The sequence below is a fragment of the Panicum virgatum genome, chromosome 9K (assembly GCF_016808335.1).
Source record: "Panicum virgatum strain AP13 chromosome 9K, P.virgatum_v5, whole genome shotgun sequence".
Taxonomy (NCBI): domain Eukaryota; kingdom Viridiplantae; phylum Streptophyta; class Magnoliopsida; order Poales; family Poaceae; genus Panicum; species Panicum virgatum.
In genome coordinates, this window is record NC_053144.1 from 11310951 (window position 1) to 11332749 (window position 21799).

Sequence of the window (21799 nt, forward strand, 5' to 3'; positions counted from 1 at the left end):
CATTTTGTGCTGAATTTTGATTCAGGCCCCATTTAGTTGGTAAAAAGTTGTTGGTTTTGGTACCGCAGCACATTTCGTTGTTACTTAACAAATAATGTTCAATCATGAACTAATTAGACTTAAAAGATTCATCTCGTGCTAATCAGTTAGATTGTGTAATTAGTTATTTTTTTCAACTGCATTTAATACTTTATGTATGTGTACGAACATTCGATATGACGGGTACTGTGAAAATTTTTTGGGAACTAAACAGGGCCTCAATCTACACGTATGGAAGTTGTAACTCAGGCCGTGTTTAGATGGGCTTAAAATGCCAAAAGTTTTGGGCTACAGTGCATGTTTTTGAAGAATAGAACTAAACGGGCCTCCTGTAAAATTTTGGAATTTTGGACGGCGTAAAGGCCCAGTTCTGGTGAGACGCATTACCCCGAAGCGCACCTAGGCCGCCGCCCCTTATCCATTCGCGCAGACACAGCGCCCCACAACCCTATCTCTCTTTCTGTCTCCCCAGCCGCTCTCGCCGCAGGAGGATACTGATGAATCTGAAGGAGTTGGAAGATTTTTTTAATTGCCAATTTGCTTGATGACTCAGAAGATGCTGGTTTCATTTACAATACGTATCAAATGGCCATGCATCTAGACAAATACTGCAATAGGTCTGAGTATAGGGTAGTTGCCCCAGGTATGAGTGGGGAGGAATGGGTAGAGAGGAAGCTGGTAGATAGGAAGTCATGCTACAACATGTTTAGAATGACCCCTACTTTGTTCTATCGGCTTCATGATGAGTTGGTAGAGAAGTATGGATTGAAAAATAGTGCAAAGTCCAAATCAATTGAGGCATTAGGAATGTTTCTTTGGATGCTGGGCGCTCCAGTCAGTGAGGCAAGCTGAGGACAGATTTGATAGATCTATGGGACTATTCACAAAATGTTTCACAAAGTGTTGAAGTGTGTGCTCAAACTTGCTGCTGACATCATTAAACCTAGAGACCCACAGTTCAGAACCATGCATTCAAGATTGATGAACCGTAGGTTCTATCCCTTCTTCAAGGACTGCATTGGAGCAATAGATGGCACTCATATACCTGTAGTGGTGTGTAGCGAAAATGGCCTCTCATGCCATATTTCAATATAATGTTTTGGCGATTGATGACACACACAACACTTGGACTAATATGATTGTTAAGATGACCATTCTCAGGCTTTTAGGTTCAAGTGATGACAAAAGAGAAGATAGGCGTAGCTAGGCCCGAAGGGACAAAAATTGAAGAGACCGTGAAGAAATCCAAGTCAAAAAGATCAAGACAAAGCAAATTTGATATCACCGGTTAAACCGATGATGAGCAAAATTGTACTCATCGGTGCAATGAACTTGGCACCGGATTAACCGGCGTTGGGTGTTTTACACTCACCGGTGTAATGGACTTGGAGGCAGAAGAAACAACAGAAGTTTTACAGGCGCCGGTTAAACCGACGATCAAGGCAAAGTGAGCGTCGGTGCAGTTGTCCAGAGACTCCATTTTTCGGGGGGGGTTCTGAGATTACATACACCGGTTGAACCGACATTAGTTTTAAGAGCGTCGGTCGATTGATCAAGTAGCCATTGGAGCAGTAACGACTAGTTGCTGGGAAAATACACTCACCGGTTAAACCGGTGATGACAAAAACTAGAGCGTCGGTTTAACCGACGTTAAGGGATTTCGTCAGCCTTTTTCCCAACGGCTAGTTTGGAGGGTTGGGCTATATATATGCCACCCCACGGCTCATTTGAGAGTGCTGGAGTCCAAGGAAGTATACAAGAGCAAAAGATCATCTCCAACCACCATAGAACTTCATTGTACATCATATAGGCTTAAGCACACTTGTGAGAGTGCTTAGTGCTTGCTTAGGCTTAGTTCTTGAGAGAGCAAGCTTGAGAGAAGTCTTGCTGCGGCAAGCAATCCTTGTGATCTGTCGTGTGACCCTCCGGCTTGGTGTGGAGTGGCAACGACACTTTGTGCGGGGGAAGAGGAGACCCCCTCTTTGGCGGAGAAGCTCCGTAGTGGATTTTGGCCGGGTGACCGAGAGAGACGGTGGCGGTGCACGAGACTCGGTGTCTTGTGGGCACTTGCCTTTGCTTGCCGGCATCGCCTTGGTGGCGTAGTGCAAGACGGTGATCGGAAGAGCCTCGGTGTCCCGTGGACGTATGCGTTTGTGCCGACCCACGTTACATGACCGTGTCTACTCGGGAGTTTGCATCCCTCTTGCACTTACCTCTTTACTTACCGTATTACGTTTCCGCATTTACTCTATCTTGCGTACCTTTACTTTCCTAGTTGGTTTGATTAGAATTGGCTAGGTTGCAAGTCTTTTATGGGTAAGTAGAGAGTAGCATAGATAAACCTTAGTCATAACTAGCATGTATAGGACGTGTTAGGTTTATCTTATGCAAGTAGTTTGAGTCCTAAGTTAAAAAGCGATTAGCGACCCTATTCACCCCCTCCCCCTCTAGGGTCGGACACCCGGTGATCCTTACATGGTGTCCAAAGAACTATTGGTCCAGCACTTGTGTCGTAAGAGCATCACTACCCAAAATGTGATGGCCTGTTGTGACTTTGACATGGTCTTCACTTTTGTACTTGCTGGATGGCCTGGGTCAGTACATGATATGAGGGTGTTCGATGATGCAATGACTAAGTACAACCATGTATTTCCTCATCCCTCTGCAGGTAGACATCTACATCCAGTGTCAAATTGATTTCTAACTACGCTTACAGGTATGTCCTGCTACAGGGAAGTACTACTTGGTGGACTCCGGCTACCCCAACAGGCTTGGTTACCTGGCGCCGTTGTAAGCATCTAGGCCCTCAAGGTATGTTTCGGTGATTAATGACAACCATTATTGTGACTAATGAGTTTGTGCAGCTTAATAGATCATTATCGCTCATTTGGTCATATGTCAAAAGAGGCCCCTCAATTTCGGTTATTCTAAAAGGCGATCTCGGTTTTCAACTTATATATGTCAAGGCTAAGGATCTTTCTAGTCCTAAGTGTCACAAGGTTGAGAAGGACACTTAGGTTAGTATAGGTTTTATAGTTTTGTAGTGATCGCACTATTAAGAGGGGTTAAGGCTTAGTAACTTGAGCATGGACATGGTCATTTGAAAATGGATGCATACTATGGTCACTCAGGTTTCTAGAAGTTCAAATAAGTGGTTCTCAAACTATATCTCAAGAATATTTGGATTTCATTCAAGACTCAAATCAGAAAAGACAAAATCAGAAAAAGTCTATACACCGGTTTAACCGACGCTCTCAATTTTCTATACGTCGGTTAAACGAAGTCAGCAGAGTCTGGACAAATTCAATACACCGGTTAAACCGACGTGTTTGAATTTAACGTCGGTGCATTGGTCCAGAGTTGGTTTTTCCAGGGAAATTCAAGTTCTATTCACCGGATTAACCGACGCTGTTTGAATCAAGACGTCGGTGCAATTAACCAGTGAGATGGTTTTTTCAGGGGAATTCAAAAGTTGTACTCACCGGTTAAACCGACGATAGGTTTGAGTTAACGTCGGTGCAGTTGTCCAGAGACTTGATTTTTCAGTGGTTCAGTGGACAACTACACTCACCGGTTAAACCGATGCTACGTCGGTTAATCTGCCCCAGTTGTAACGGCTAGTTTTCAGAAGAGGCAGTTTACATTCACCGGTTAAACCGACGATGACAATGGGGGGTACGTCGGATTAACCGGCGCTACGCAGTTTTCTGGCAGCTTTTCTCCAACGGCTCTATTTGTGTGAGCTGCCTATATATACCCCTCCAATGGGTCATTTCGCCCACTCTTGACACCAGGCAACATCCAAACACTCATACCATAGTCAAGAGCCACCTTGAGCTTCATCATTCACATACTTGTGCATTCAATCAATCAAGAAGCAAGATTAAGGACTTGAGTAGAGAGAAGCTAGTGTGCATCCGTTCTTGGTGATCGGTTCTTGCTCAAGTGAAGGCCTTAGCTTGTTACTCTTGGTGATTGGCATCACCTAGGCGATCTTGGTGATCGGGGTGTTTCTCGCGGAGCTTGCCAAGGATTGTGGGAGCCCGGAGAAGAAGATTGTACGTGGCTTGATCTCCACCACGCCGGGATGGTGAACGGAGACTCTTAGTGAGCGCCCTCGTCTCGGTGACTTGGGAGGTGACAAGACTCTTTGAGAGTGTCACAACGTGGATTAGGGGTGTGTGCCAACACATCGATACCACGGGAAAAAATCCGGTTGTCTCTTGTCCATTCCTTTTATTCAAGCATTTTCCTTCATGCAATTTACTCATGTGCTTGACTTAGAGATCATAACTTAGCTCTACCTTGCTAGGCTTTACTTTGTTTTTATCTCTCTTAGCTTGTGTAGGTAGCTTAGTTATCCGGTTGGTGAATTGGTGCCCTACTAGCTTTGCATAGGTTAAGGTTGCCTTACTTTGTTTTAGAAATTGAAAAAGGCCCAATTCACCCCCCCCTCTTGGTCCATCGATCCTTACAGCCGTACAAGGGCAGCAAGTACCATCTTCAAGAGTTTCAAAATACCGAAGAACCACAAGGTAAAGAGGAGATATTCAACTATGCACATTCCTCTCTAAGAAATGTCATAGAAAGGTTCTTTGGAGTGTTAAAGCAAAAGTGGAGGATATTGAAAACAATTCCATGCTATCCGCCTGAAACCCAAACACATATTATAGTTGCATGCATGGTTCTTCATAAATTCATCAGGATGAGTGGGTTACGTGATAGAAACTTTTGCTGTTGTGACCGTGATGAGAACTATGTGTCACCTGAAGCCTCTGCAGATCAGCCTCCTACTGAGCCTGCTCCTATTACATTGGAATGTCAACAGATGAATGCGTTTCGTGATACAATTGCCGTCGATATGTTGCTGCGAGTCTGATATTTATGTTGCTGCGAGTTTGATATTTGTTTAAGTTTCGGGACATGTATCTGGACGTGTAATTGTTCTTGTCATTTATTTGGACGTGTATTTGTTCTTGTCATTTATTTGGACGCATATTTGTTCAAGTGTCTGTGGACATGTATTTGCGATAACTGTTTGAATAAAGTTACAGTTTTTAACGTGCAGCAGGATGCATGCGGCATGCACGCAGCATGTGGATGTGAAAATTTGAACCAGACAAGCATTAAATAGGGAGGAATCTGTCACTTTGCTTGTTGCATGTCCAAATTTGTCAGGCATTCAAAAGGGTGTAAAGTTGTAAAGTTTACACCAAAACTTTTGGGGTGTAAACTTTACGGAAAAAAATGGATCTAAACACACCCTCAACTGTGTATGGGCCGGGCCGAATTGTTTGCTACTGTACTTTGCTTCAACGCTCGCAGTCACTGCTGCGGTTCACCAACGTTGTACTCCCCCGCTGACAGCGCCGCCGCTCCCTCCCCCTCCTCCGTTCCCCTTGCCCTCCCCCGCTGGGAACGTCGCGCCCCGAGCTGGCCCCTCAAACCCCCGCACCATGGAGGCCTTGGCGAAACCTCGGGCGCTCCGGCCCCTCCCACCTCCCCTCGCCGTCTACCTCAAGTCCATGTCGTACGTGGACGTCAAGATGCGGTGGAAGAAGGACGCGTCCTTCGACGCCGTCCCCGTGCTCTCCCACGCCCGCGACCTCCGCCCGCTCGTCTCCCTGGCGCGCCTCCTCTCGCCCTCGCCCACCCCCGTGTCGGCGGTCTCCAAGCGCGGCCGCTCGCTGGAGGTCCCCGACCGCCGGGTCACCTCCTTCCTCCGCCGCTTCCCCGCCGCCTTCGTCGAGTCCGCGGGGCCGCAGCACAACCTCCCCTGGTTCCGCCTCTCCGACGCCGCCGCCGGCCTCCTGCGGGAGGAGCGGGACGTCTTCGCCGCCCGCCGCGCGGATGTCGCGGGCCGCCTGCGCCGCCTCGTCCTGATGTGCCCGCGACGCCGCCTCCCGCTCCGCGTCGCGCAGGGCATGCTCTGGCATCTTGGCATCCCAGAGGACTACTTTAGGGACCCGGATCACGGCATCGGACAGGATGGATTTCGGATTTTAACTTCAGGAGATGGAGTTGATGACGGCGATGGGAGGGAGACGGAGTTGGGGTTAATTGACGATGGGAAACTTCAGGAAATGCCTCTCTCGGTTCTCCAGATGAATGCTGTGAGGAAGTTTGGATCAGCGGCAGAGGTGCCTATCCTGCTCTTCCAGTCAAAGGGTCTCCGGTTGAAGCAGAAGATTAAGGATTGGTTGGAAGGGTTCCAGCGGCTGCATTACGTGTCTCCATATGAGGATTTCAGCCACATCCGTCCGGGTAGTGATGTTTCAGAGAAGCGGGCAGTCGGGGTGCTCCATGAGCTGCTTAGTCTGTTTGTGACATGCTCTGCTGAGAGGCGGCGGTTACTCTGCCTTAGGCAGCACCTGGGTCTGCCGCAGAAGTTCCATCTTGTGTTTGAGCGGCACCCGCATGTATTCTACTTGTTGTTAAAGGAAAAGACATGCTTTGTTGTCCTCAAAGAGGCGTACATGGCTAGGGGAGACACTGCAATTGAGGAACACCCCATGCTGGAAGTGCGCAAGAAGTATGTTGAGCTGATGGAGCAGTCACAGGAAATTATAAGGGGCCGACGGAGCGGGAAGCCTATTGAACTGGAGTCCAATGTATCTGGTTCTGGGGATATTGAGGATGGCATTGAAACTTTATCATAACAAGCCATGTTTTTAGCTGAGATGGAGGATGGGAATCATGTGCAAATATGGCTTCTACAGGAAGAATGAGGAACCCTACTCTAGGTACGAGCCAGTTTGTTGCTCATTATTTGCCGAGAAATTCATCAATTTTAGAAACAGGTTAATGACTATGGGGAATTTAAGTTGCATCCTCCAAGCTATTCTGTACTTAACTGATTTATTTTTTATATGTCTAAACCACACAAAAAGTCGTATAGTTTTGCCAGAGATTTCTGATTTAGTGTATCCATCTGGATTTAATTTACTGGTAACAGAAGTTAATGAACACTGTACTTTGAATTTGACCGTGTGTTCTGTTCTGTCCAGGAGATGTAGCAGCTAGTGTGACTGTAGAAATATGTTTGATAAATTACTCTACATTGTTTTGTGGATGTCATGAAATAATTCTTCCTAGTCTCCAATGCACATTGACGTGGTTGCTTCTAGAATAAAACAAGCAGTACTGAAAAACTTTATTTACTCAAGTATCCAAGTGCCATTCTTGAATGCGGTATGTATAAAAGAGGAGCAATTCGCCTTGAATCTTGAAATTGTGAACCAAATCAGTAGGACAAAGAGTTTTATGAGGGATCCAGGTAGCTTCACGTGTAAATAAGGTGCTAGAATGTAGTAATGCCTTAATGAACCATTTGACTCTAGGTTAGCCTTCTTAGTTACTGTTCCCTCGTTTTGTGCTGAATTGATTCAATCTATACGTATGGAAGTTGTAACTGAACTGTGAATGGGGCTGATTGTTTGCTTCAGCGCTCGCAGTCACGGCTGCAGTAGCTCCCCCAGCCATCAGCCCGTCACCATGGCCCTGTTTGGTTTGTGCTATGCTAGGAACTATAGTAACTTTGACCATTAATTATATGTATTAAATAAAGGCAGTTTGCAAAACTAACTCCACAACCCCTGTGCTAGGAACCATGAAGAATCTAATGAGACCTTTGACCACGCAATTAGAGAATGGTTACTGTAGCATCACTGTAGTCAATCATTGATTAATTACCATCATTAGATTCGTCACGAAAAGTTACACTCATCCCTAAAAAGATTCTGCAAATAAACTTTGTTTAGTACTTCATGCATGCAAAAGAAATTCGTGCTAGGAACTAGCACATGCAAACCAAACGGGGCCAACTTTATCATTTGCTTCTGCATTGATTGGTGTTTATGCTGTTGTGGTTGCTGAGCTGTGTTTTCTTTTTGTTCCTGTAGCTCTGCCACGAACAGGATCATCACTGCCAAGGACCATGCCTTTGTGCAGATCAACATCGGGCACTTGTATGAGAATGATCTGTACGATGGCCGCTTCACCACGTTTGCCCCCTCTGGGTTTGTCCGTGCTCAGGTAATTATCCTTGTTGCAGATTGCAGTCTGATTAGCCTGCCCAATTCAACTAAAAGATGTAGTTTTGTATATGCAACATTTATTCGTAAGTGTGCATAGGTTACTGATTTTGCATTGTGGGTGCCTGCCTACTAGATTTCCTTACAGTGGATTTGGATAATTGCATGCCAATGTTATTGTTGTGCACCCGCCTACCTGATTTATTTGCAATGTATTTGCTTGCCAATATACCATGAGTCGATATAAATAAATTGTTCGACATCTGTTCCATCTTCTGTGCTTCATCTAGTTCTTGATTGATTTTATTGTGCCCCGTAATACTGAGTAAAGCTTTGCTGTGCTAAGAAAATGCAAGTTTCCTTTGTAGTTGCATCTGAAATGAGAAATTGTGAAGTTAGATGGGCTTTTGGAATCATTTATTTTGTCTATTGTCACTTGTTAAGGTGCCCTCATTTGGCTGATCTCAATTAGCTCACATCAATTTAGACTGCTTTTTTTATATTTATCTACCAATAAGCATGCTAGCTGCTGGAGTTCAGGCAGATGTTGTAATGGACCAAACTTTTTTTTTTGAATATAAGGACCAAACTTTTTTGTTCTGACTACATCCTGTCCTCTGCGAAATGCCGAAATGTAGAAGTATGTCATCAGTCTATACCGCTGATTCTGATTTCTCGTTTTGGTTGACAGGGTGATGCTGACAGCTCGTTGGACAGGCTGTGGCAAGAAGAGGAAGGCCGAGATCAAGCAGTGGATCTTGCTCGCTTCTAGTTTCACCTGCCTTGGCGATGTTTTGATTTCTGTGTCGTGGGCCGTTTGGATATCATGCCGTGAGTTCAGTTGGCACCGAAGAAGCATGGATCAAGCTTGTTAAGATGATCCAAGGATTTTATAAAAAAATGCCAGTTCTCTGCTATTGCACGTGTGCTTTGCGGCTGTTGCTTTACTATTTGCTTTAGAAAAAAAAATCATCAATTGCTTGGTGGATGAATTGTGCTTTTGCCATGAGGTTTGCCAACAAGTTACAGGGCAACCATCCCGTTGCCCCCCACAGCACGTGCTCGCTGCCGAGGATTTGAAACTGAGGTACTCGGTTCTCGCAAGAAAAATGTGAATATGCTTGGTTATCTGATGTACCCTGGAGTGAGTACGTTAGTATTGGTGGTTAACTTAACTGCGTCAGCAATTAGAATAGCGTCTCTGTGCCAATCTAGATTAACAATCACATGGATTCGTCTTTTTTCTTGCTCCCAAACCTAATCCACAGCATAATTTGACTATAACGCATCCAATAGTAAACGGTGGTCGTGCAAGGCTGATCTTGCGTTGTCGTCAAAGTATCGGTTTCTGCTTGTCTGTCGATCGAGAGCAGTCTTCTTGCTGCTTCGGATTTTTATATCATGGACTGCTAACTGCGTCAGCAATAAGATTAGCATTCGACGACCAAGAGGACTAAACGTTTCTGAAGATGGCCAGAACACGTCTTGGCATTGACTTGAACTCAGAACAGATCGAACGCAAGGGAGTTGTTGGTACCATCGCAATCGCATAGTGTTGACGCGTTCTTCTGACTTTTCATCAAGACACCAACCGGTGAGGTAGACATTGTTCGCATAAGTTTCAGAGATTAGTTCGATGCTTTTATTATCGGTGGGTGCTCGGCTTGCCTGCACTTTCTAGTTGTTTGCAGGCATGATCACTATCAGGGCTAATAATTCGAGGTCAGCCCGTCGCGATGCTTTGCTAGGAAGCAAGGAACGAAGGCATGGGAAAGGGCAAACGTGTGGCGACTCGGCGTACCGGCTGACAGGCTCGCATGATTCTGCTTCCACCGACACTGAGATTGCAGCAGAGCCCAACCAAAGTTCAAATACACGTGCCTGTAACTAATCAGGCATCAGCTCAACTCTATTCAGACTAAATTACGATCTCTTACGGATTCAAGGTTGCAAACTGATCGCGCGTGAGAAGGATTCAGGGTGCAAACTGGTCGATGTGTGAAGAAATCCCTGCATTGCAAACAGATCCGTCATACTTCAGCTCTACTTGTCAGGATCGGCACCTGTCAGTCTGTGAGGCTGCAAGGACAGGATCAGCGATCAAGGCCCAACTACTGGCTGTACTTCTATATACCTTGGATTTATTCGGAGGAATCTTGAGCTGATTGGTGGCTGAAATCAATCGAACCGGGTCCATCGGCCGGTGACGAACTTTTTTTTTTCTTTTTCATTTTCTGATATAGGTCAAGAAGAGATTAGGAGGGCCCTCCAGCTGAAACGATAGCGACGGGGGATGATGTCTCGCTACTTCCACAAGGCGACCTCGTGCCAAACGTTAAGCTGGTCGACGTTGTTCAGGTTCAGTTTGGCAAGTCTTTTGCGATGGCTCTTGTAGTAACTCTACCAAATGTTTTGTATGAGGAGTCTTTTTAGTAAAAAAAATAGAGAAACCGGAGCTGTTTTGGAGGAGCCGCAAATTGTGGCTCCTTCGAAACAGCTCCAACTCCTACTTTGGAGGAGTACTACCAAACACCCCTCATTCTTCAAATCTGAATTGATGATCAAGTTAGAAGCCGGTGATAATCCACCACTATATATGTAGAGAAACTAGGCGAATTCTCGAGCTCTAATCTAACGGATTGTCTAATGGGTTGAGCTCAGCCACTATCAATGCGGCCAAAATAGCAAACATGATGTGTGATTTCTTTTGGGGACACCTTTCAACCTCAATCAAGTCCGTTTATTTAGTCTGAACATGAACGGTAATCTAATGAAATGAACTAAAAATATGCTAAGAAGTCTATCTTCATGATTTTTGCATGATAATCATGAGGTGTTTGTGTGAACATATATTTCTTAGAGGCTGCCTTTCTAAGAGATAGGTCGTATCAACTCTCAACCACTTTCTTTCCTCCTTGATAAAGAACGGTGTACCTGTACCAGTCCAACTTGCTTGTCTCTCAGTCTCAAGAAAAAAGAAAAAGAAAAGAAAGAAAATCCCTAATCCAAAAGCCAAAAACCCAGTTTAAAGGCTGGCTACTCTCTCTTCCACATCCCCAAAACGCGAAACGCCAGCGAACACCTGACCCCCAAAAAATCCCAAACCCCCTCAACGGCCATGTCTCCGCTGCCCCGCCTCCTCCCCATCCTGCTCCTCGCCGCCGCCGTCACCGCGGCCGCCGCCCAGGCGGGCGGCGTGTCGCTGAACGGGGCGGCGAACGACCTGCTCCCCAAGTACGGCCTGCCCAAGGGGCTCATCCCGGACGTTGCCTCCTACACCTTCGACGAGGCCACGGGCGCCTTCGAGATCCACCTCGCCAGCACCTGCTACGTCCACTTCGGCTCCCACCTCGTTTACTACGAGAGGACCATCACGGGGAAGCTCTCCAAGGGCGCCATCTCCGACCTCTCGGGCGTCCAGGCCAAGAAGCTCTTCCTCTGGGTCTACGTCACGGGGATGGTCGCGCACCCCGACAAGGGCACCATCGAGTTCCAGGCCGGCTTCATCTCCGAGTCGCTGTCCGCGTCCATGTTCGACGAGGTACCCACCTGCGGGACCAGCGTCGGCGCGCAGCTGCGCGGCGCGGCGGGGGTGATCGGGGAGCTCGGCCTGCTCCCCGTTGCGCAGGTACGCCTTCTTACAGTTCTGCATCTAAAGTCGCCCAGCACGGAATTAGTTGAGATAGATTGGGACTAGATCTCTTGACATAGTGCTTAACTTTTGTTTGCTTCAAATCTATTAGTTGAACTTTGATCTCTGCATGTTAAGTGGTATTTTGGCTCAATTAGCTAGAGAGATTGATTCGTGAGGTGCTTTGTTTTTGGGATGCACGATCTGATTTAACGAGCCAATTTGACCTTTGTATCGGCTTTAGTTTAGATTTACCAAAAGTTGTTGACTTATTTTGATGGATTCATTTTAGTGTTGCGTACGAGTCCCCAATTGGCTCAGTAATGCATTATTTTTCTATGAGGTGGCTACTTTTGGTTTTGGCTTGGCTGTGTGGTTGAATTTGTCTCATGAGATGCATCCCTGTTTCAAGGACCTGGCTGAGATTGAAATAAAAAACAAAACTAGACCAACCTAGGGGGGGAACTAGGTGGCTTTATATTAAGAAGAAATAGGCACCAAATTTGCCTCAACTCGAAGTTGGATGGTCTGTCCATACGTCTAGACCCCTCAGTTGCTACCTGGATGAGAGTGTAGCCCAGGTAAACCTTATTGTCAGTTGAATATGGAATTTTCAAGACAGACTAGAGGTTAATTGGGTACATAAGAGTTGATTTTCTTTTTCATCTTAGGCATGTATTACCTATCCGGCAAGCCAAACAATTCTACTACTTTCCTTTTCATGAGTTACATCACATGATCAAATATACAAATCGATCATGCTTGCGTTTTCTAATCCCTTTTCCACTGAGTGACTTATTCTGATCAAGCCATCTAACACTCCGTTCCAGTAATCAGTTGAATGCACCGTTCCACAACTCCAACAGATATGTGAACCTATATAACCCCGATACTTCAACATGACCTCGTATCACGTATCCGATACGTATCCGCGTATCCGTATCCGATACTCCGATACACCTTTGTGCCTTTAACTTTTGCAGAAATTTGACGTATCCACGTATCCGTATCCTTCTGATACCGATACGCGTATCCGTATCCGTGCTGCATAGATGTGAACATTGGGATCAATTGCACTAGTTGCAGGATGGTGCATGAGTACATCTAATACTTCGAATAAGAAAAATGAGTGCTATTACGAATATATTTTGGGGCAATATCGCCCACAGCTAAGCACTGCCCATTTGTATTATTCCCTCTCATTTTTTAACTAGTTAAGGTTAACACGACCTTTTCTGGGGCTAAGATATGAAGAGAGCAAACTTATGTAGTTATTAGTTGCAGGGGTATCCTTTCGAGGGTTTTACATGTGCAGACTTGCTGAAACTCTGTTTTTGGGTTAATTTTTTAGAGAAAATAAGGTTTCCGCTTTATTTCCAGGAAACAAAGCACATGTTTTCAAGTCTTTTTTCGTTACGGCATTTTGATAGAGTTTCACAACTCTTAGACGCCCGCTGTAAAGGCTAGGCCTGTAAAACCATCAGGTATAAAAGCTTCAGCTGAGATTGGATGATTTCCAGGAAATAAAGCACAAGGTTTTGGGGTAAATTCTGTAGTGATATTTGTTGAAAAATTATTTGAATATTTATCTGTTCACATTTGACTGTAAGATAATAATAAAATTGCTACTCTGAAGCTATAACAGTCCAGGGATTAATGTGTTGGCATTAGTCTCTTTCATTTGATGCCTTTACTGGCAGCAGTGCACTTCTCATGGCCTCATATTGTTAGCATGAGCCTGAAACAGCTCAAGTGTTGATTTTAGTAGATTCTCTAGCCTACCCCAACTTGCTTGGGAAAAAAGGCTTGTTGTTGTTGTTGTTGTTGTTGTTGTTGTTGTTGTTGTTGTTGTCATGGAACAACAACCATATTTCTGCATTTGCAAATTTACTGTTAAGTACAAATTTTGGAAATATGACAACTTAGCTTCACAACTAATATGAGGACTGCGTCAGAGTTCATCACGGCCTCACGGGTACTAATAAGGTGAACAGGATAGCCTTACTTGTTTTCTTGTTAACTGTACTGCCAAATGGCCACAAGCTGTGACATGGCCATCTTAAATCACAATCTTCTAGCCTAAAGCTGCAATGTTTTGGCTAAATTAGTTATGGGCCCTAGCATCCACTAGTTGGTTGGTTCTAAAGGCTGAATTTGCCTTTCTAGCATCCGTGACAAAGCGCCATTTTTTTTGATGTACCAACTCACTTATATTAAGACGATGATCCAGTGACAACATCATGGATCACAAGACAGTTTACAAAGCACCATGCTAAATACTCATCGACAGAGAGGGTATCTTCTATTGGTGATGAGACCTGAGGATTCTAGCTCCATGTATGATAAGAATCCCAAGTTAGGAACTAATGGTGTGGGATAATGTTCTGCTCTGAATGTCATTAGTTATAACTTTCCACCGTTGTCTGCAAATATGGGCTGGAAGTTTTAGTTTGCAATATTAATTGGTTTGAACTGAATTAGGATAAATTCTGAGAGAAAAGTCATGCCTTCACTATCTTGTGCTTTAGTGAAACTGGTGCTTATAGCAATTTTAAGACTGTTTAATAATTCATACCATGTTCACTGTTAGTTTGTTTCTTATGTCATTTGTCTTAGTTTAAGTAATCATGCCACACAATGCATTTTGTTGGACTAAATAGGCATCTGTGTGAAAGTCTAGTCGGATACAATAGTCTGTCTCCGCTTGATTGTTTGTCGTAGTTACTTACTGAGTAATTCAACCTCAGTGCTAATAAATTTGACGGCGTGTATTTTATTTTCTCCTTCCAGGCCTGAATCTCGAGTTGAGAATCCGCTTCCAGCAAACTCCAGGACCTTCTAGTTCGCCATCACCTGAGCCCCAGAGTGCAGGAACCAGGAGGTTGAGCTGTGGTCTGTCCTGCTTGTACCGCTACCTGGTCGTTGCTCCCGTCTCAACAGACATGTAGAAATGTATATCCGTATGCTGTCGGTGAACCTGTGTAGGATGTAGGTGAAATCCTCCTCAATCTCCCGTACTCTCAGATTTCATGTCATGTGTGGAAACCCTGAGCTGCCCGAGGCCCAGAAGCGAAGCGGCACCTCCGCGTCTAGACGATGCGGCTGTTTAATTGACGCATGGTTCTGCCAAGTTTGCCATCTTTCTCGGATGTCTCTGTTGCTGCTGGTATCTTTCATCCTGTGTGGGAATAAAGCCGCCATGAAAAGTTTGGTCTGGCGGGTGATTTGATTTTGTTATGTTGGCAGAAGTCTATATAATCCCCGACCTATCGGTAGTGGACTATTTAACCCTCCAATTTATAAAACCGGATAAATAATTCCCTAACTTTTCCAAAACCGGACAAATAACTCCCTCAAATGGTTTCGGATGGTGGTTTTGTATTTTTCTTTTTTTATTTATTTTGGTTGAATTTTTGAAAAGTTATAGTAATTCATAGAAAAATTATAAAATAAAAAGTCTAATTTTGTTGGACTCCACATGGGTAGAACTACACAGTGAACATATAATATAATATGGTATGCTTTAGTACAAATTTTTTTCTATAGTTTTTTATCCATTCTTTTCTATAATTAATTGAAATAATTTGTAACTGCAGTTTTCATGATCCAATTGCGGTGAAATTTTTATGGTGGCCTAACTATTGTATGCTTGAGCAGTAGTAAAAATTTCATATTCATTGGATTAGATATAACTTAGTTATAGATTTAACAAGCATAAACACTAAATAAATTTATAACTATGTAATGTATGATCCAATGAGTATGAAGTTTTTACTACAATTCAAACATACAATAGTTAGGTCACCATAAAAATTTCACTGCAATCGGACTATGAAACTACAGTTACGAATTATTGCTGACTGCTATGGGCACGAGATGTTTCCTCCGAGTCTCGCTAGTCTGGCGGCTTTTTTATTTTTATATTTTTAAAAAATGTTTTTTACAAAAATATATTTTCAGTTTCACATTTTACAGTTTTATACCCCTACCGCCCGACAGGGGGGCGGCAGGGGGCCTACCGCTCGGCAGGAGGGCGGCAGGGACCTACATGTAAATAAATATATTTTTTTTTGGACGGAGGCCCCTGGCGGGAGTCTGCCGCCCCCCCTGCCGGGCGGCAGGCACCTGCCGCCCGGCAGGGGGCGGCAGGCTCCCCCCAAATATAAAAGTTGAGCCCCTTCCCCCGCACCCTCATTTTCTGCCCACGAGATCCAGAGAGGGGAGAGGGAGAGAGGAGGGGAGAGGGAGAGAGGAGGGGTGAGGGAGGTAATTCCACCGGCGAAGCCCTGCCGGATTTTGGATCTGAACCGCAGGTAACCAATATTTCTCAACTTTCTCATTGAAATTTTTTTGTATGTTTAATTCTATGATTAGTATTTTTTATTATTGCAATCACTTAGGGTTCGAATTAGTGGTTATAATTGAAGTCATACCATGTTTCTAGATATTGGATTAATTAAAATAAAGTCTTTGAATGACCGGATATGTCGAGCAAGGTGGCGTTTCAAGTTCATTACGGTGACTTCTATAGAATTACTCATGATTCCTATGGAGTAAATCTATCAGCATTGGAAAGAAGACAGTGCAGTCTAGATAAACCCCTAGAGAGGAGTTTTCAGTCCATACGGAAATGTCTTCACAGGAAGTTCAATGTGAATCCAAAGACCCATTTGCTTACCGTTCATACCTTGACTTCCTGGGAAACTAATGGGGATTTCTGGTATTTGACGCCTATAAGTAGTACGGAAGAATGACAACATTACATGCACGCAGCTCTTGAAAGTGGATGGCCTCTCGCAATGGTGATTCAGATTCACCAGAAGGCCGGTGATTTAGGTGAAGGGTCAACACACACAACATCTGACTGGAATGAAGAGATGGAAGAGGATAAAGAAGAAGAGAACGTGCAAGCTCCAGAACCAGAACTAGAACCACAAGGTTTAGCAGATGAAGGCGAGCGGATACTTGGAATTGTGGAGGACATGGAGAAAGAAGACCAGGATGCGCGAATAATGAAGCAATGTGGGGACTCATCGGACGATGAGGACGATGAGCGCTTCCCAGTGCTATGTGAATGGCGTGAAAAGGGTTTTGGGAATCCAGTGGTACAAGATATTAGGAGTTCGTAGTTTGAATACAGAGTGAATGAGGTTGTACAAGGGGCAAAGTATCGTACCATTGAGGATGTGAAGGATGCTGTGAAGCTCTGGGTTGTATCTCTGAGGAAGGAATTCAGAGTATTGAAGTCTGGCAGCAAAGAATACAAGGTGAGGTGTGCAGATAGAGACTGTACATGGCGAGTGCATGCATACAAGGGAAAGTTCAAGACACACTGGGAATGTTCAATTGTTACACCACATACTTGTAGATTGACAGGTGTTGTGGGACATCATCGTAATATCACATCAACTTTCGTGGCTAAGAAGATGTATGGGGTGATTCTTGACAAAATGGATTACGAGCCTGCATTGATAATTTGGAACATTGAACAGAATTTCCAATATGTGATCAGCTATGCAAAGGCTTGGTGAGCTAAACAAAAAGTATTTGAGATGAGGTTTGGCACTTATGAAGCATCATATGACAACCTACCTCGTATGCTTGAAGCAATTGTGCACAAAAATCCTGGAAGTGCTTTTGATACATACAGTGTACCGAGCTTGTTAGGGGGCCAAGCATTCTGCTGAGAGCTTTCTTCTGCATTGGAGCATGTGTGAGGGTATTCATTTACTGCCTTCCTGTTATGTGTATTGACGGCACTTTTCTGACAGAGAAATATAAGGGAACAATATTGACGGCAATCAGAATTGATTGCAATAAGCAGATAGTTCTCATCACCTTTACCTTTGTTGAGAATGAGAATACAGAAAGCTGTACTGGTTTCTTGAACGTCTGAAGAATCACGTTGTTGTTGGAAGGCCTAATGTTTGCCTTATCAGTGATAGACATGCAGGTCTCCTTGCAGCTATAAGGCAGCTACAAGAAGATAGTCCATTTTCACCTCCTATATGGCCAGATGTTGTCAGTAGGTGGTGTGTGAGGCATATGGCTGCAAATTTTTATGAGCGGTTCAAGAACAAGAATATGATGAATTTGTTCAAGCGATTGTGCGCTCAGAATAAGCAGAGGAAGTTCGATGCTTTGCGGGGTATAATTGATGATATAAACGCCGAATTGCTTAAGAGCCAGGCCTCATCATCCAGCAGGTGACGTTCTACAGATTCAGTAGTTGGACATGCTAAGTCATTTTCACAGTGAATTGATGGTCCGCTTAAAGAGAAGTGGTCACTTCTGTATGACACAGATGGGATGCGTTACGGAATCGAGACGACCAACCATGCTGAGTGTTACAATATGGTAATGCGTCGTGTTCGTGGATTTCCTCTTGTTGGCATTGTTAAGTTCGTATGTATGGATGTATAAGGTATTTTAGGGAGCGGTACACAGCAGCCGCTTCCTTACTTCATGATCCAGGAGTGCGTTTTTGCAGAAGGGTCAATGAGTACATGGAGAGAAAAATTGAAAAGACTCGATTTCACTCAGTCATATCGATGGACACAAAGGAGTAAAGATTTGAAGTATCATGCAGGGACAGGACCGGACAGGATATCCGCAGACAAATGGTAATTCAAGAAGTCTTGATAACCATTGACGGGAGGGTGTTCTGCCGATGCCAGAAGCCAAATGTCCATCACTTACCATGCTCCCATGTCATCGCGGCTTATTCTGTATCTGGGTTAGATGCTGCGTCATATGTTTTTCAATATTTCACAAAAGAAGCCGCAGCACAGACTTGGTGTCATGAGATATACGGCATCGGTATTCTAGGCCCATTCACTCAAAAAAAATCTTCATCCAATGCTCATCCCTGATCTAGTTACGAAGAGGGGCATAGGCCGACGGCAGACACGTCGTATCCGGAACGGAATGGACGAGTTCGAGGCTGGAATGAAGAAAAAACATTGCAACTTGTGTGGAGCAGATGGTCACACTTACAAGAAGTGCCCACAGCTTTCAGTACCCACTGCTGCTGCCGAGGCTGGACCTTCCGGGAATCCAACGGATGGGTCGGCTCCACCTACAAGAATTCGCCGCATGTAGTTGTGCACGACACACCTTCCAATGTATTTGTTTGCACGAAACTAAGTATATTGTGTATGTAGTATGCCTAAATGTCTTGTTTAATTAGTTGGCAGTGCGTATTTCTATAGAATTTGGTTGTAATGAATGAAACCTTCAATGTAATATCTTATGTGGTATTTTGTTTAACGTTCAATTTAAATTTCGTTCATTGTATCAAATTGGTCAGCCCCAAATGCTTGGACACATGGTTTGTGGCCACCTTTAGCACAAGCACCAATTTTATATTGGGGGGAGCCTTCCGCCCGGCAGGGGGGCGGCAGGCTCCCGCCAGGGGCCTCCGCGCAAAAAAATATATTTATTTACATATAGATCCTTGCCACCCCTGCCGGGCGGTAGTATAAAACTGTAAAATGTGAAACCGAAAATATATTTCTGTAAAAAATGTTTTAAAAAAATATAAAAATAAAAAAGCCGCACGATTTAGTCATACTGATTTGGTAGCCCAGCCCAGAGATGGTCAAACGGCCCATGGCCCTAGCCTGACAGGCCCATGTCAAAACAGAATTCCCAGCAAACCTCGTGCACGAGGGCGCGCACGATGTCCCTGCCCACCGTGGCCGACGACGAAAGAGCAGCCGCACCGTCCCGGACTCCCGTCGCCGGAGGCGAATCCAGCCAGGCATAACAGGGCCGCGTCCTCGGAGCCACTCCGGCCGGGGTCCGGATCAGGACGCTCTGGCTGCGGCGGGGGGCCGTGGACACCTGAACCCGCAGGGTCGCCATCGCTGCGCCTGCGCAGGCTTTTACAGGGCGGAGAAGCAGAGCTTCCCCTTCTCGTCTCCGTCTCACCTCTCACGGCGGCGGCGGCGAGGCCCACGAGTCCACGACGACAAGAGCTCAGCGCCCAACGTCGGCTCCGTCGGGGTTCGGTGACGCGCCGGCTCGTTTACGCAAAGCTAGGCAACAGAAACACCAACCCTGCGCGAGTGCGTGGTGAGATCGAGCCAGCCATCAGTGAGACGTGGCTCGGAGCCTCGGAGGTAGGAAGAATACGTCCGTGTGCCTTGTCGCTCTCGTATAGCAACACGGGCGAGGTCAGTCGCTTTGACTTTGAGCGCCGCGTCACCGGATCAGCCAGACACGCCTCCTCCACGTCCCCGGCGGCACGGCCAGCTCGACGCGCCGCCGTCAGCAGCAGCGCCGAGTCGGCGGAGGATGGACTCGAATCCTCGAAGCGGCGGGGACGTGACATGGACGAGTGGCGGATCGTCCCATGCGAATCCCCGTGGCCGTCGTACACGACACACCGCCGCCGCCGTACCACGCGTCAGTACGGGGGCGTCTCCTTCTGCCGGCCGCGATCCGCCGATCCCCGTCTGTTTGCATCGAGAGTTCGAGTTGCGATTTGCGCTTCCAGGCGGCGCAAAGATAGACTCGTCCCCAAAAAGTCAGCGGAGTGAGTACGTGCGCCGTGGTAGCGGCATGATGACCCGGTGCTATACTGCTACGGTCTACGATCTATACCGCGGAGTGAGTCGAAGGTGAAAGAAACTTGAACAGTGGTAGCGCTACACGAGTATGCTGCTACCTCCGCGGTCCGCAATTGGCGTTTCGGGCGAGTAAAACTGGAGTACTAGGCCACAGACAAGTTAATACTTGCCTTGACGTCTGAAATGTCAAATTTGTCAACCGGAGGCCGTACGTGCAAGTTGTAACGACGTGTGTAGATTTAATTTGTCATAGAAACACTTCAAGTAATACTAACCACTCCCTCTGTTAAAAAAAAACATGTGACTCCCGCTTCCCAAGGAATTTAAAAAGTTTCAAATCTGATCGAATTTATAAAAAAAATACTAACATTTATGACACAAAATAAATTTATGATACATAATAAGTATCATTAGATTAATCGTACTTGAAGGAGGATTGGAGTGTTAATGCAACTTGTATTGACCTGTTAGTGTATATATACATGTACACAAGCACAACGTGCGCCTATCCTAACGGACCAACGTGATCCAGAAAAGTAGGATCGTGGAGCGAGTATACAGAGACGTGACCACGTCTCCAGCACCCCAAGGCAGTCGTAGCATCGGGCGCTGAGATGCCAGTCTCCAACACCCCAAGGCAGTCGTAGCATCGGGCGCTGAGATGCCAAGACTGGATCGAAACTCCTAGAACACCAAAGTAGGCAGTCCTTTTGTCATGATATCTGCAAATTGCTGGCTTGTAGGAACATGTAGAACACGAACATCGCCGACGGCCACCTTCTCTCGAACAAAATGAATGTCGAGCTCGATATGTTTTGTCCGCCGATGGTGAACTGAATTGGACGCCATATACACGGAGGAGATGTTGTCACAATAGCCTTGGCAACAGGAACAAACAGCTCTCCCAAGAGTTGTCGAAGCCAGCAGCACTCGGACAAGTGCGTCGCCAAGGTAGATGCAGTAGCCCGACGTAGTGCGTCGTGTGTCCGGGCAGCCCGCCCAATCCGTGTCGGAGTAGGCGACGATGTCCAGTGACTTTGAGGCTGGGAGATGCAGACCGTGATCAGTGGTGACCTAAATGTAGCGAAGAACACGCTTGACGAGAGCCAGTGACCTTCACACGGATCATGCATATGCAAGCAGATCTGCTGCACAGCATGAGCAATGTCCGGCCGCGTGAGGGTCAACCATTGAAGAGCTCCGGCGAGCTACCTGTACTCCGATGGATCAGGCACAAGTTCACCACTGGATGTTGACAGCTTGGGCTTGACGTCGATCGGTGTGGAGATCGGGCGGCAATTGGACATGCCAGCACGATCAAGCAACTCTTCAGCATATTGGGCTTGAGACAAGTGGAATCCACTGGCAGACCGGGTGACCTCAACACCAAGAAAGAAGTGAAGGTTACCCATGTCCTTGAGTGCAAATTCTGCTTGTAGCTCGGCGATGATGCGCTGAAGAAGAGCCGAAGAGGAATCCGTGATGATCATGTCGTCGACGTACTGGAGAAGGTAGGCCATCTC

At 45.7% G+C, this 21799-nt stretch overlaps 3 protein-coding genes across 3 annotated transcripts; 2 read left to right on the forward strand and 1 right to left on the reverse strand.

Annotated features, from left to right (window-relative positions):
- Positions 1-5370: 5370 nt before the first annotated feature.
- On the forward strand, positions 5371-9205 carry LOC120650122 (protein WHAT'S THIS FACTOR 9, mitochondrial-like). Its single transcript, XM_039927142.1, has 3 exons — positions 5371-6782; positions 7941-8073; positions 8764-9205. The coding sequence occupies exon 1, from the start codon at positions 5496-5498 to the stop codon at positions 6696-6698; it is 1203 nt and encodes a 400-aa protein (XP_039783076.1). The 5' UTR covers positions 5371-5495; the 3' UTR covers positions 6699-6782; positions 7941-8073; positions 8764-9205.
- Positions 9206-11118: 1913 nt separating this feature from the next.
- Positions 11119-14940, forward strand: LOC120650123. Its single transcript, XM_039927143.1, has 2 exons — positions 11119-11700; positions 14494-14940. Exons 1-2 carry the CDS (start codon positions 11191-11193, stop codon positions 14497-14499), a joined length of 516 nt encoding a protein of 171 aa, XP_039783077.1. The 5' UTR covers positions 11119-11190; the 3' UTR covers positions 14500-14940.
- A 6544-nt stretch (positions 14941-21484) lies between these two features.
- On the reverse strand, positions 21485-21796 carry LOC120647704 (uncharacterized mitochondrial protein AtMg00810-like). The gene has a single exon (XM_039924564.1). It carries the CDS (start codon positions 21794-21796, stop codon positions 21485-21487), a length of 312 nt encoding a protein of 103 aa, XP_039780498.1.
- Positions 21797-21799: the final 3 nt, after the last annotated feature.

Excerpts from the sequence above, each read along its gene's own strand:
- LOC120650123 (XM_039927143.1), top strand. The coding sequence starts at position 11,191 with ATGTCTCCGCTGCCCCGCCTCCTCCCCATCCTGCTCCTCGCCGCCGCC.
- LOC120650122 (XM_039927142.1), top strand. The coding sequence starts at position 5,496 with ATGGAGGCCTTGGCGAAACCTCGGGCGCTCCGGCCCCTCCCACCTCCC.
- LOC120647704 (XM_039924564.1), bottom strand. The coding sequence starts at position 21,796 with ATGGCCTACCTTCTCCAGTACGTCGACGACATGATCATCACGGATTCC.